Below are 14,732 nucleotides of genomic sequence, written 5' to 3'. Positions count from 1 at the left end.
CTACTGTGTGCTCTGTGCTATATATAGTTCTCTGTGGGCTGTGCTCTGTGCTGTATACTGCTGTGGGCTGTATATAGTTCTCTGTGGGCTGTGCTCTGTGCTGTATACTGCTGTGGGCTGTATATAGTTCTCTGTGGGCTGTGCTCTGTGCTGTATACTGCTGTGGGCTGTATATAGTTCTCTGTGGGCTGTGCTCTGTGCTGTATACTGCTGTGGGCTGTATATAGTTCTCTGTGGGCTGTGCTCTGTGCTGTATACTACTGTGGGCTGTATATAGCTCTCTGTGGGCTGTGCTCTGTGCTGTATACTACTGTGGGCTATATATAGTTCTCTGGGCTGTGCTCTGTGCTGTATACTGCTGTGGGCTGTATATAGTTCTCTGTGGGCTGTGCTCTGTGCTGTATACTGCTGTGGGCTGTATATAGCTCTCTGTGGGCTGTGCTCTGTGCTGTATACTACTGTGTGCTCTGTGCTATATATAGTTCTCTGTGGGCTGTGCTCTGTGCTGTATACTGCTGTGGGCTGTATATAGTTCTCTGTGGGCTGTGCTCTGTGCTGTATACTGCTGTGGGCTGTATATAGTTCTCTGTGGGCTGTGCTCTGTGCTGTATACTACTGTGGGCTGTATATAGTTCTCTGTGGGCTGTGCTCTGTGCTGTATACTACTGTGTGCTGTATATAGTTCTCTGTGGGCTGTGCTGTATATAGTACTCTGTGGGCTGTGCTGTATATAGTACTCTGTGGGCTGTGCTGTATATAGTACTCTGTGGGCTGTGCTGTATATAGTACTCTGTGGGCTGTGCTGTGTATAGTACTCTGTGGGCTGTGCTGTATATAGTACTCTGTGGGCTGTGCTGTATATAGTACTCTGTGGGCTGTGCTGTATATAGTACTCTCTGGGCTGTGCTGTATATAGTACTCTCTGGGCTGTGCTGTATATAGTACTCTCTGGGCTGTGCTTTATATAGTACTCTGGGCTGTGCTGTATATAGTACTCTGGGCTGTGCTTTATATAGTTCTCTGTGGGCTGTGCTGTATATAGTTCTCTGGGCTGTGCTGTATATAGTTCTCTGTGGGCTGTGCTGTATATATTACTTTGTGGGCTGTGCTGTATATATTACTTTGTGGGCTGTGCTGTATATATTACTCTGTGGGCTGTGCTGTATACTACTGTGTGGACTGTGCTGTATACTTCTACGTGGGCTGTGCTGTATACTACTGTGTGGTCTGTGCTGTATACTACTGTGTGGTCTGTGCTGAATACTGCTGTGTGGGCTGTGTTATCTACTACGCGAGCTGTGCTATAGTATGCAGGCTGTGCTGTATACTATGCGGTTTGTGCTATATAATATGCGGGCTTTGCTATATACTATGGGGAGTATATTATATTCTATGGGGGAGGCCATGTTATGTACTATGTGGCTGTGTTATATACTATTGTGGGGGTATATTATATTCTATGGGGGAGGCTGCGTTATATACTATGGGGGGCTGCATTATATTCTATGGGGGGCTACATTATATATTATGGGGAGGTGGGCTGTATTATATTCTATGGGGGTTACATACTCTGGGGTGGCTGCATTATACTCTGTGGGGTGGCTGCATTATACTCTGGGGTGGCTGCATTATACTCTGGGGTGGCTGCATTATACTCTGGGGTGGCTGCATTATACTCTGGGGTGGCTGCATTATACTATATGTGGGCTGCATTATACTGTATCGAGGACTATGGGGAATACGTTATACTATATGAAGAACTATGGGGTGCATTATACTATGGGAAGTGAATTGTACTACATGGATGACTGTGGCGGTGCATTATACTATATGGAGCACTATGAGGATTGTATTATGCTATATGGAGGACTATGAGGATTGTATTATGCTATATGGAGGACTATGAGGAGTGTATTATACTATGTGGAGGACTGAGCAGTGTATTTTAATATATGGAGGACTATAGGGAGTGTATTATACTATATGGAGGACTATGGAGCACATTATAATATATGGAGGACTATGGGGTGTATTTTACTAAACAAGTAAAATGCTGCATATTCGGATTGTTTTTGCTGGAACAAAAAGCCTTGTTGTCAGCAGCACATTGCCAGTGTAAACTGTAGATGTGCTGCTGAAAACATGATACTGTATGGTGATCTATTAGTGATCGTTCTGTCTCATCATTATTCCTCAGCTGGTGGAAAGAGGCCGGGAAACAAGCGTTGAACAACTTCAGTATTGTCGATCAAACTCGTTTAGCGGCCTGAACTCAGCGCACGTAAATACAACAGAAAGGCTTCTGTGTGATGTGCAATATGTTAGCATTTGGGGACCCATTTTAAACTTTGCCTAGGGCCCCACTTTGCCTAAAACCGGCCCTGCCTACAAGTGTACAAAGATATTATACAGTCACCATGTGACAAGTGGGCCTGTGTAACTTCAAATGCCAGGGCTGAATTTTAGTCCCAGTCCGGCCCTGCTGGAAGCCTACTGCTTAAAGTTACAGGTACCTTTAATTAATGATGAAGTGTAATGGCCCATTCAGTGGCCACTTTGATCCTGTCTTCTGACATGCTGGTGGATTCAGTTGACCTTGTAGTGCCACTGACTGGACCGAACTCTTGATCTTTTATTGCCTCTCAATTTTTATGTTTCTTTGTAAGCCTCCTTTGGGAAATTCAAGAAGACAATGAGGCTATTGCAATTCATCCTGTGCTCTTTATGTATATCTTGGTCTCTGTTTCTAGGTGTCACTCCTTAGGGAAAATTGGGAAACTGGTTCTTCATTGATGATACTTTCTGGAAATTGTATGCAAAAGACTCCTTTTCAAAATACATTTTCTTTCATTTAATGGCAGTTTTTTAGTTCTAGGTTCATTATGTGGTGGCTCAACTTCAGATGTTTATTTTTCGAGCAGGATTATTTGTACAATAGTCATTAGGTCAGCATTCCCCAACATGTGTTTCCAGCTATCGTGAAACCACAGGTCCCAGTATGCCATGACATGGAGTTCTAGCTTTGAAACAGCTGTACTAGAGTTTTGACAAATAGCAATGAACATCTTCCTCCATCCTAGGAGAGTCCAAACAATGGTCTTAGTATAATATACACCACACCAGTCGTGTTGATTGTATATAGTTTATTGGAACCAATGGAGTTGTGGGCCAGTGTTCTTCAAACTCTACTATCAGCAATACAGTAGTTCTTCTGAAGTTCTTTGACTTAGTTCCCTCCTTGGAAACATCTGAGAATGAAATTCTGAAAAGTTTTCTTTGGTGATGGCTGAGGAATATAGAAATGCTTGGTACGAGAATATTCCATTGTAAAGCTATGGAGTATATACTGTATGTAAACTGATGTCCAGAAAGCAAAGATAGGCAGGGCAGCAAAGCGAGTGACTCAAGTTATAAATTGTAATGTCTTCTGTTGTGTTGTGTTTTCTCCGCACTACAGCCAAATGCATTTATGGTGGAAAAGTCCTGGCTGAAGGTCAGAAGATCCTGACTGCAACCTGCAAAGAATGTAAAGTAAGTTGAACTATTTTTTGCTCGTCTTTTCATTTCCTCTTCTGGCTGGACAGGCATGTGACCATTGCAGCTAGTGATTGTCTGTTACGATCACATATCTGTATGGCCAGAACAGGATGTACGGAGGAGACCTGTTCTGTACGTCCTGAAACTGATGTATGGAAGTGCTACACCCAATAATAGTTCCTGAGTTGAATTTTTTGCACATTGATGTTATTTTTTTACAGACCTCTCCCCCTAATAATTTACAGAAATTGATTTGTATAATGAATAATGGTAACGTCTTGGTGACGGCCTCGTTATATATTAAGTCATTTCTTTCGGTGGGCTCTCCTACCCATCCGGCCGTTCCTTGGTTAACGTCTTGAAGTGCAATGTAATTAACCTTCCCTTAGAATTGCGAATTGTATTTGTTTTTTTGGTGACTCGATGTCACTACGGCTCAGATGGAGACAGTGTTGTAAATGACTTGTCAGAATTTGCATAAATCTCATTGAAATGTTTGTGCTCTTGGAAATTTTACACAGAGAGGTTAAAGAGAGAGACCCTTATTGTTGACTCTCGGTTTTTTTTCAGACGTTGTGCAGGATGGGAATTAGTAAGACACTAAAATACTACATAGATTTGCACCAATGATGTATTTTATAGGAACAGCCTTGGCTGGGAACCCCGTCCTTTGGGGTCCATTTTATCTTTTTTCCAGTTGGTTGATTGACTCCCAATAGGGTCTGTCTCTCCACCATCAACAAAATGCTAGTCATGGTTAATTCACATGGCCACGAAATGGTCGTTCACAGACCTCGCGCCCCCAACCTAGCAGACGGTCCTAGGCATATGTGAAGCTGTTAGTTTGGGCTTGACCGATCCGTGGTGGGCTGGGACTTGCTGATGCATAACATTGACCAGAAAATATGTCCCCTATGCAGCTGTTTGAATTAGCCCTTATTAGGTGGAATAGGGTAAATGCTTGCAGGGACATCCTGAACCAGAAATTGATATAAATGAATTGTTTTAACCCCAAAATTGGACTTTTACATTGTGACCCCATACTCCATTCATCATTATATCAAAACTCCTACATGTCCTGGTGGTCTAGTGGTTTGCATTAATCCACTGTGACAAGTTTTAGCAACACCACCCCTGCCCATGGGTTGTGACTGGTACTGCAGCTCTGTATTCCTTACTTACAAACATAAATAAGTAAGCTGCAATGTGACACACGACCTGGGAAGAGATGCGGCATTGTTTGTTTTTTTTTTGCATATCCATATAGAGGACTAATTAATTTTTAAAATTTTTTTGTTTATTTTTTATAAAATTTGACATCCATGACATCTTGCATGTTGTTGTTGGTGGGGTCTGGATGCTTAGACCCTCTCCTGTCACCGAAACAAAGGGGCTCAGTGTTCATTTCAGCACATTTAGACAATGGTGGGGATCTCTAGTAAAGGCTATATTCACCTTCACATTTTTTTAATGTTTATTTTCTTCCTAAATGCAAAGTTATACAACTTTCTATATAGTCTTGATTAAAAATTCACTATCATTTTGCTATTATAGAGTCTGTAAGTCCTTTATCTAGCTCGGCTCTCTTGTCTTACCCCCTTTTTTGTATATACAGGGCAGAAAGGAGGGGGAAGGGTTTGTACACCGATCTCCATCATGGAGAGGGGAGAAAGTATCTCAGGAAGGGCAGAGATAAAAAGGGTGTGGATAAGGAGGAAAGCATTTGGAGAGCAAGTTAGTACAGGATAGAAGCTGTGCTGATATCTTGGCTCCTGAATTACGGACACTGGATATACATAGAGCTCACATCCAGCCTATATTACTGGGACAGACACTCCCAGAAGAGACCAATCTTGAATCCGGATGAAAACTGTATCTTAAGGCCTTAAAATGAATAAAAACGGAAACTTTTTGAATTTTTTTATTACCTAAGCCACTAACATGGTAAAAAATAGTTTTCCATGTCGAAGGTGTTCACGGCCGCTAATTGCTGCCGTTTATTCTCCTGGAGAGGGCGCGAGTCCTCAATGGAGCATCTTGCCGCTTTAATTTTAGTTTCGGGCTCTTCCTCCACAGCGTGAGAAGTAAGCCTCCAGTGTTACAATGGGGGATCTCTCCATTACACTTCTGGTAAGCCTGTGATTATTTTCTCTGCCAGTTAGGAGTCCGCTCTCGCACTGAATGGTAGCGCCGTCGATTAAAGACGCTTTGACCTTTCCGTCTTGTCACAATGCACCGCACGCAGCTCTATTAATACAGATAATATCATTATTTGCTTACAGAATGGAGCTTTACAGAAGGCAGCTGAGCCCTGTCCACCATTGAACTGCACAGAAGAGGATCGAATTCTTCCAGAGAACGAGTGCTGTTTTGTTTGCCGAGGTGAGGAGTTTGTGAAGAATGTCCTTTTCTTTGTACTGAAGCCATTTGCCTGTATCCACTATATGCCTCGTGGAACCCAAAAATTGGTTTAAACTGATTTCTACTGAGGAAGCCTCAGATAACCTGGGACTGATCCGGTCAATGCCAAATTTTTGCATTTTTACTACGTTTTTTGCAGCACAAGTGCATTTTGGTTACTTTTCAAGATTTTTTTTTCTTCAAAAACTTTTTTTTCTCTTGAAGTAATACTGTAGGTAAAACTCTATAGCATGGGCCAATATTGTGATCTCTGTTTTTCTGTGTAGCCTTTTGCACATGACCTTGTTCACCTGTGTTTTGCCCAAAGGAAGTGGCAGCAAAAAGGGTCTGTTTTTTTCCCCTAGAAACATCACCACTGGTTTTTTTTTGGTTTTTTTTGGGTGTTTGTGTCTGGTATTACAGCTTTTCTCTTTTCTGTACATAGAACCTGCAGACAAAATTGATACTGTTTCTTGAAAAATGTCTACAAAGACCCGTACTGTATGAGGGGCGCGTACCGTACTGTATGTGGGGGGCATAAGATAGGCAATGGTGGTTAAAACCATGGGACAACATAACCTATGTACCTCTCACATTACTGTGTCTCTTGAATTATGAAACCTTTGTACAAGATATCAAGAAGTAGCATGATGTCTAATATCAATGAACTAAAAAAAAGATAAAATGGGTACCTTCCACTTTAAGACGTATGTAACATCCCTAAATCTTGTACTGATCGCCAGTAGGACGGATTTTGCTTTGCTTTTCAAGATGGTGACTTTTTTACTTTTATGGCAGGGTGTTGTGAGCATGGTCTGTGCAGAGGTCATTGCTCTGGAATGGAGAAATCAACCCCTTTAAAGAAAATGTATAACTTATGTTCTATTGTAATAATTGAAACCAAATAGTAATATACATATTTTTATTTTCTAACCTCCGGTACATGAACATGGAGGCATCCGTCTTGTCTGTGCTTCTGTTAACTGCATTTAGAGAGAAAGTTTACAGTGTGGTAAAATAGATAGAAATCAGCAAAGGGTTGAAAGCCAACCAACCTCATGAAAGAAAAAAAGGGGGGTACCCACAGATTCAAAAATAAATAGCAAGAAAAGGGACCTAAAACAAAACATTTAATATACCTAATAAAATGACATGACACAGCATACATAGACTGAAACATGTGCATTACCAACAGTTGGTCAAACAATAACCTAATAGTTAGGGAGGTGGTCCTGAATAGGAATGGTCTATGGAGTAATGTATCGATTTGTTGGATCCTTGACTGACTGAATGGCAGGGTGCATCCCTTATGTGGCATCTTCATGAACTAGTGAGATTGTTCCATATTATATTATGCACCCCTTGTCTTTACTTTTACAAGCACATTATGGGTGATCATCAGTGGTACTGATTTGTTTCACATATTTGAGCAAAAGTATATTGGAACAGACAGCAGCATTGGTATATTTTTTCAGCTTTTTTGCTTAGTTTGGATAAGACATGTTAGCTGAATAAGCAGTTTCTGAATCAGAGAGAATTATTCTGCTTTGAGTACCATCATTCTGATTTCTTTTAACTATTAGGTTATTGTTTGACCAACTGTTGGTAATGCGCATGTTTGTCTATGTATGTTGTGTCATGTCATTTTAATAGGTATATTAAATGTTATGTTCTAGGTCCCTTTTTCTTGCTATTTATTTTTGTGGTCAAATAGAACCTAAGCCGCGTGAGACTGCCTCCGACTCATTGACTTCTATAGGAGGTCTTTCTGGGCATGCTCTGTGATCTGTACAGAGGTCAATGCGCAGAGAGGGGAAGGGAGGTGAGCTGTGACCATCGCTTATTGTGAATGGTGGATTTCTGTCATGTACGGTATACATAGGTGTTATCTGTCAAAGTAATCCTGCCTGTCCTGACTGCTGAGCATTGTCTGCTTTTGAGACTCGGTCAGCGTGAAAACTTCAAGATTTCAGGATTTTTTAAAAGTGAACAAGATGAGCATAGAAGGATCCCTAACCATAAGTCAGTCCTGCTGTTGAGTTTCTGTACAGATTTCAGCTGATCATTCAAGAACTTGTCATCAAGGGTTCAATTTCCCTGCAGCACTCCCACAGGTGAGATGAAGTATTGCACAGTTTAAACTCTTTGCTCTGGACAGTAGTCAGAGATTTAGCACAGAGAATCTAATGGAGAAAATAAGCGCCTTTTAAGGGGAGATCTGATTAATATAAGGCATTTTTTTTTTATGTAATTTTTCTGAAATAAATTGCCAATAAAACGAAAATAAAGAACGACGGACACGGAAAATATAGATAAATTGTCCTTTACATTGCCTCGCCGGCCATCACTGACTTCTAATGAACAGGCACCTTTGCTCTGCAGCTCCGATATTAATCTTGGTTAAGAGTCTGTTTTACCTGTTGCTGTGTTTCCGCCTCAGTAATTGAACCCAGGAGTCGCCCGAGCAAGATTATATTTCTCCTGTTTTGTGTCTTTATCAGACAATTAATCCCGTTTTGCTGCCAAACTTGTCACTGGAAATATAGATCTGAGACCGAGGAAAAAAATATATACCAGTGGCCGATGGGACAAAATGAAAAACATTTCTGGGGAGGATTAAAGCAATTTATATAGAATAATCTGAATCACAAAGACGATGGAGCAGAGCAGAAAGATCATGGCCAAAGTGAAGTGACAACTGCAGTTCTAACCCAAAGACTGGTCCCAAGTGGTTGTCACTTCCCAATGGAGCACGTCATTTTATATATATGTCTTATATGTTCATATATACGTGTCTCTGAAACGCGTTGATTTTTGGAGAAATCATAGATTAAAGGGAACCTGTCAGGTCCGAGAACGCAATTACCTGCAGATATAGGGTTAGTCTGTAGGTTAATAGCATCATGGAGGTGCCCAGTCACTGTTCTGAAAGTGCAGCACCGGCAGCAAAATAAACTAAATTTCTCCCAGGAGCCGCCGGTTTTCAGTCATAGAGACGTGCCACTGCGGCTAGTTCCCCACTCACAGTACTGAGAGTGGGGGCTGTAAGCATGTCCCAGCATTGATTGACAGCCGACTCAGCAGTGCATCAGTGCAGAGCAAGCTGTCAGTCAGTGTCGGGGTGTGCTGTGAGCGATGACTGTAATTGCACCGGGCACGCCTGCATCACTCAAAGCCGGCTGCTCCTGACAAAAATAAAGTTAATTTTCTCCCAGCTACCGCACTTTCAGCACAGCAGCTGGGCATCTCCATAATGCTATCAACCTGCATATTAACCCCATATCTGCAGGTTAATAGTGTTATTGAACCTTGCAGGTTTCCTTAAAATATTCAGTAGGGGGTTTAAAAAGACTAGTCCAACCCTGCCCCTGGCCAGTTTTCTCCCTCACCGCTTTTTTGATTGACAGGTTTCTTACATATGTGTTCATCCAGAGACCTGTCAGTGTCTGGCCAGAGGTACGGGGAGAAAAGACCGGTGGCGGAGCTGGACTAGTCACACTTTTCACTATTGTTCCCACATACCTGCCAGCAGTCGTGCAGCCGGGCTGTCATCTATGACTGGTTCCCTTAAACAGCTTCCGTTAATTTCCCTCAGTGGTCCCTTGGGTAGCGGTAGAAAGTTGAGACTTTGTGCAATGGATCAAAGACCTGATTTGTGGCCCGTGATCCTTGCAGTACCGTAAGTTGCGTTGTTGTAAGTCCTATTCAAGGCACATTAGATGTCGACCACTCCTGATTCCTCCATGCACTTCAAAGCTCTGATTGCCCGCTGTCAGACTTCTCTCTCGTAAAAAATAAAAAAAAAATCGGCCATTCAGAATTTCAACATGAGGGATCCTTCTCTCCTGTGACATTATTTATTGGGGGAGAGTCAGGGGGTCCTAATGTACATTAGACTGATGACTTTTATCTAATGTTAAATCTCTGGGGAGGAATAACATCATTACATTGTGGCCATTAAAATAAATTAAATGCCTGTTTAAAGGGATGGCATATCTGTAAGATAGTCGGGGTCCGACCCCTGAGACCCCCCTTAGAGTGAAGAGTGCACAGCATTAATGTGACACTGTGCTGGTAAAACACGCTGCAGTCATCGGCTCGGAATGGCTGATAACATAGAACGATAGCGTGTTCCTCGCTCGCAGCAGGAGTTACTGGATGTGGACATTTTGCTTGTATCTGGCACTGATTGTCAGGAACGTTTCCTGCTGTATGAAATACCCGGCGGCTTCTCCGGCGCAGTAATGGATTAGGTACGAGGTGATCCTTACACCAGATAGTAGATCAGGATCTGTGATGAGAATGTCACAGCCGGCGGCAGCGGTAGGTGGAGACCGGGGCCCGGTAACTGTAGAAAAAAGGTCATAACCAGAGGAAGTCCTGCAATCCCAAACGTCTGCAGGAAGAGGCTGATCGGGATTTCTTGCAGCAATTTTATCTTATCTACTATTCGTCTTTGCACCTTTAAACAAACTGTACATGACAGATTGCCCACAGCAGTACAGAGTATTTCAGGAGATGATTGTGCCTATCCTGTGAGCGCTGATGTTAATGGGTGCAGGACCTTTGGTGACAAGGGCGGTATCCTGTTATGGGAAGGTTGTAGACTGTGCGTTACATTGGAAAGGGACAGGATCCCCCCCCCCCTGCAGCACAGAGGATTTTAGGAGACAAATCTGGTGAGAAAGATTTGAAGTTCATGTTCTGGGAGGTTAGAGTCTGATGATTACATAGGGTCTTCCGCAGCACAGAGTATTTCAGGAGAAAAGTATGCTATACTTCTAGGAGTTTACATGGGTAAAGGAACAGAGTTCCCAGCAGCACAGAGTATTTCTTGCGCACATTTATATTGTTTTTTTACCTGTAAAGAACTGAATCCACGCAGTCTGTTAGTAAACTCACTGGTGTTGTCGTTCCGGGTCACACTTTCCTTTTTTTGAGTCACCCGTTAATTAGTTTCTATCTCGCCGACGTGCCTCTTTATAACTGAATACTTTTCTTTGATTCTGTGAGAGTAAACCTCGACTTATAACAGACGGCTCAAGCACCATTTCCTGTTTTCACAACACAGATCCTGACGTTCTGTCCAGCGGATAAACCTTGGGGGAGCAGAGCCTCAGCCCGAATACTAACCGGAAGAATTAACGGCCGACTCCGCAGCAGAGGCTTGGATGTCACTCCGGCTAGGCCACCCAAGATACCCGGTGGACTCAAATTCAATTATTTTTTTTTTTTTTACTTTTACTTTTTTCACCTTTTATAATTTCCATATATTGTGTAGGAATGTCTAAATCTGCACATTCCAATTTATGGGACTACAACTCTCAATATCCATTGTGGCTGGCAGAGGATGCTGGGTCTTTTAGTTCTATATCATCTCTAGTGTCACACGATACCTCCAGCTTGTCTACACCAACTACAGAAAGACTAAATCACTAGTGACAATTACAAGAACTTGACATTTTCTCAGGTTGTTGCAACTTTTTTTGTTTTTTTACAATGGATGAACACCTATAAAGACTGGTAGATGTCACCGCCAAGATGCCACCATGGCACACCAATGGATAATTAAAGGCTTTCTGAGCCACACGAGACTCTTATCATCTACCTTTTTTTTTTCTAGGAAGCTTTCCTGATACATTATAACAATCTGAAATTGTATTTATTTATTTATTTATTGTTTATGGAATGTTATTAGTTTTAGACTTCATTTATTTATTGTGGAATTGCAATTTTGTACGTTTGTAACAAATAAATAAAGATGATGGTAAAGTGATATTTCCGCTTTGGGTCTGTGTCACTGTAGGCAGGATCAGTGTTGTATATGGGACAGAAGGGTCCTTATTGGGCAAAGAGGGGGATGATGATGATCGGAAAGAGGCCGAAAATTCTGTTAAATAGGGAGAAAAATAATGTAAGGACTCTGATGAGGAAACAAATGGAAAACTATGTTGCATGGAAAAAATAACAATTACAATGTTGCATTTTTGCAAACTTTTTAAGCCATATTTTCACTATTTACCGTAATTGCCACCGAAGCTGAACGGTTGAGACATGCTTAGTTTTATGTGAGAACATCCTTTAAAAAAATTCTTTCATCTTACTGAAAATTAATAAAAAAAAAAAAATCCCAATTTCCAGGTCACCACCTGACAGCACACTGGAGGACGTCCTTCTTATCCATCATGGGACAGGAAACACGAGAGGTTAAAAGGACCCTCCCCCCACCTCCCTTCAGTGTTTTTCCTGTCCCATTATGGATAGGAACGGAAGAGAGAAGACTGACCGTTCTGTGCGGGAGGTGTGGATCCGGGGGGCTTTGCTTCACCCTTCCCACCATGAGGCACCCGCCGGCCGACACCCGCCCGAGGGTCCCTCTGCCTACCAGTGTAGCACTGCTCCTCGTTTGAGAGTCGCCGGGGGCTCTCGACCCTTCCATCGCGCCCCCTAGGGGAATGCGGACTCGGCGGCTGCCTCTGCTGATGGCGGCGTCTCCATGCGGCTGCCGGGGGAAGCCAGGCCACGTTGCACCGCGCTCCGATCCGGCCGCGCGTCTCTTCCGGTTTGCGGCCAAGGGGGGCGGGCGGCGCCTCTTCAACTGGAGGAAGTTCCGGAGCGGTCGGATGGCGTGGAAGCGCTGCACCAGACGAACAGAACAGAAAGGTATGAGCCAGGGGGGTGAGCGTTAGGCGATCTCCAAGGGAGCATGGAGGACGCAGCCAGATCTGATGTGGGGCAGGAGAGCATAACACCAGTAAGTGGGGCGGAGGCCCTGTATTATGTGGAACCTCACAAAATTGTCCACCATAGTAGCAGAGGCTATATTTCTTGTAGGGTGCCTCCTTGCCTGAGAAGACATTAAAGAAGCCCAGCAGGAATAAAAAGTGTCCTATCTGTGTGGCTAAGTTGAAGGATACCTGGCAGAAACCCCTGTGTGAAGCTTGCACCTGCAGGATCATAGGAGAGGAGCAGGCTTCTCTTATGACAAATATGAGGGCCATCATAAGAGAGGAGGTTCAGGCTTCTATTTCAGGCCTGATTCTCCAGCCTCACTTCCTGAGAAATCCAGTAAAAGGCCAAGGGAAGAATATTCCTCAGGAGACTCATAATCTTCTGTGTCAGATCTAGATGAGGAGGAAGAAAGTAGAGAGCCTCCGGAGAAAGGGAGAAGATATTTATTTTCCGCTGCAGACACGGGAGAACTTTTAGAGGCTGTACGGCATACTATGCAGATAGAAGAGCCTCAACCAACTTGTTCGGTTCAGGATGAGATGTTTGGAGGTTTACGCTCTCAAACCTCTAAGGTCTTTCCGGTGAACTCCCATATTCGATCCATGATTCTAGCGGAAAAGCGGAGAAAAGACTGACTATTCCTAAGGACTTCAGACTCCGCTTGCCGTTTGATCCAGAAGAGGTTAAAGAATGGGTGGACAAAATAGATATCCCATTGGCTAAAGTGTCCAAAAGGACTGCAATTCCTTTTGAGGTCTCTTCCGACCTAAAAGAGCCCATGGATAGAAAGGCAGACGGCCTTTTAAAAAGGGCCTGTGAGAGATCATCAGCAGTTATTGGAGCGAATATAGCAGCGACATCTGTTGCTCGCTCCATGCACCTATGGATAGATGATCTTCAGGATCAGTTAACAGCCAAGACTCCTAGGGAAACTGTTCTAAAATCCCTACCTCTGTTAAAATTGGCAACCACCTTTTTGGCAGATGCCTCTGCAGAATCAGTTAGGTTCGCAGCTAGGGGTCAATCCCTATCTAATGCAGCCCGGAGAGCTATCTGGCTCAAGAGCTGGTCAGGAGACATGCATTCTAAGAATAAGCTGTGTTCGATACCCTTTTCCGGGGGCAGGGTGTTCGGACCGGTTCTCGATTATATTTTAGAGAAGGCCTCAGATGTAAAGAAAGGGTTCCCTGAAGAAAAGCCTAAAAAATTCCAGCCCTTTTGTAGACCCCACTATAATCAGAAGCCAGATTACAGGGGAAAAGGAAAGCAGGGTAGATGGAGTTATCAAAAAGGTGGGGAGAACAGGCTCAAAAGCAAAGACTCGAGCTACTCAGGTTCAGGATCTAGCTACCGGAGAAAATGACGCCATCATAGTGGGGGGTCGTCTAGCCGAATTTCTAGGAGGATGGCGGGAAGTAATGGCAAGTCCTTGGGCCTTACAGGTTGTGTCCCAGGGATACAAAATAGAGCTTATATCTCCCCCTCCCGAAAGATTCCTAGTTTCCAGCTCCCATCTAAAATCGGCGTCCCCCATGTGGTCAGATATACAGGACCTCCTGAAAATGGCGGCAATTGGTCTGGTACCCCCTCAAGAAGAGTACAGAGGTCATTACTCAAATCTCTTCTCAATAATAAAACCATCGGGAGAATCGAGAACAATAATAAATCTAAAACACCTAAACAAATGGGTGACATACAAGAGATTCAAAATGGAGTCAATTCGGTCAACCATTCCTCTGTTAGGAAGGGGTATGGTAATGTGTACTCTGGATCTAAAGAGTGCATATTACCATGTACCTATTCATCTAAGTCACCAAAAGTTTCTGAGGTTTGCGGTAAATATGGAAGGCAAAATCTATCATTTTCAATTTCGCTGCCTCCCCTTCGGCCTGGCATCAGCTCCCAGAGTTTTTACAAAACTTATGGTAGAGGTGGTCGCCTATCTGAGAAATCAGGATATAATGGTAATTCCTTATTTAGATGACTTTTTAATAGCGGCAGACTCAGTAAACCAGCTCAGGATCAACTGTCAATCCCTCATTTCCACACTAGAGAGTCTAGGG

The 14,732-nt window shown here is 43.2% G+C and overlaps 1 protein-coding gene across 4 annotated transcripts in view; it reads left to right on the top strand.

Moving 5' to 3' along the window:
- NELL1 (neural EGFL like 1) overlaps positions 1-14,732 on the top strand; it is a 988,017-nt gene that overhangs the window by 354,605 nt on the left and 618,680 nt on the right. For all 4 annotated transcript variants that reach the window (XM_077287196.1, XM_077287197.1, XM_077287195.1 and 1 more), the window contains exons 10-11: positions 3,458-3,531; positions 5,820-5,919. In XM_077287196.1, coding sequence (XP_077143311.1) covers positions 3,458-3,531; positions 5,820-5,919 — 174 coding nt within the window. The remainder of the gene's footprint in view (positions 1-3,457; positions 3,532-5,819; positions 5,920-14,732) is intronic.

This window comes from Ranitomeya variabilis, chromosome 2 (assembly GCF_051348905.1).
Source record: "Ranitomeya variabilis isolate aRanVar5 chromosome 2, aRanVar5.hap1, whole genome shotgun sequence".
Taxonomy (NCBI): Eukaryota; Metazoa; Chordata; class Amphibia; order Anura; family Dendrobatidae; genus Ranitomeya; species Ranitomeya variabilis.
This window is presented reverse-complemented; position numbering and strand designations above follow the sequence as displayed.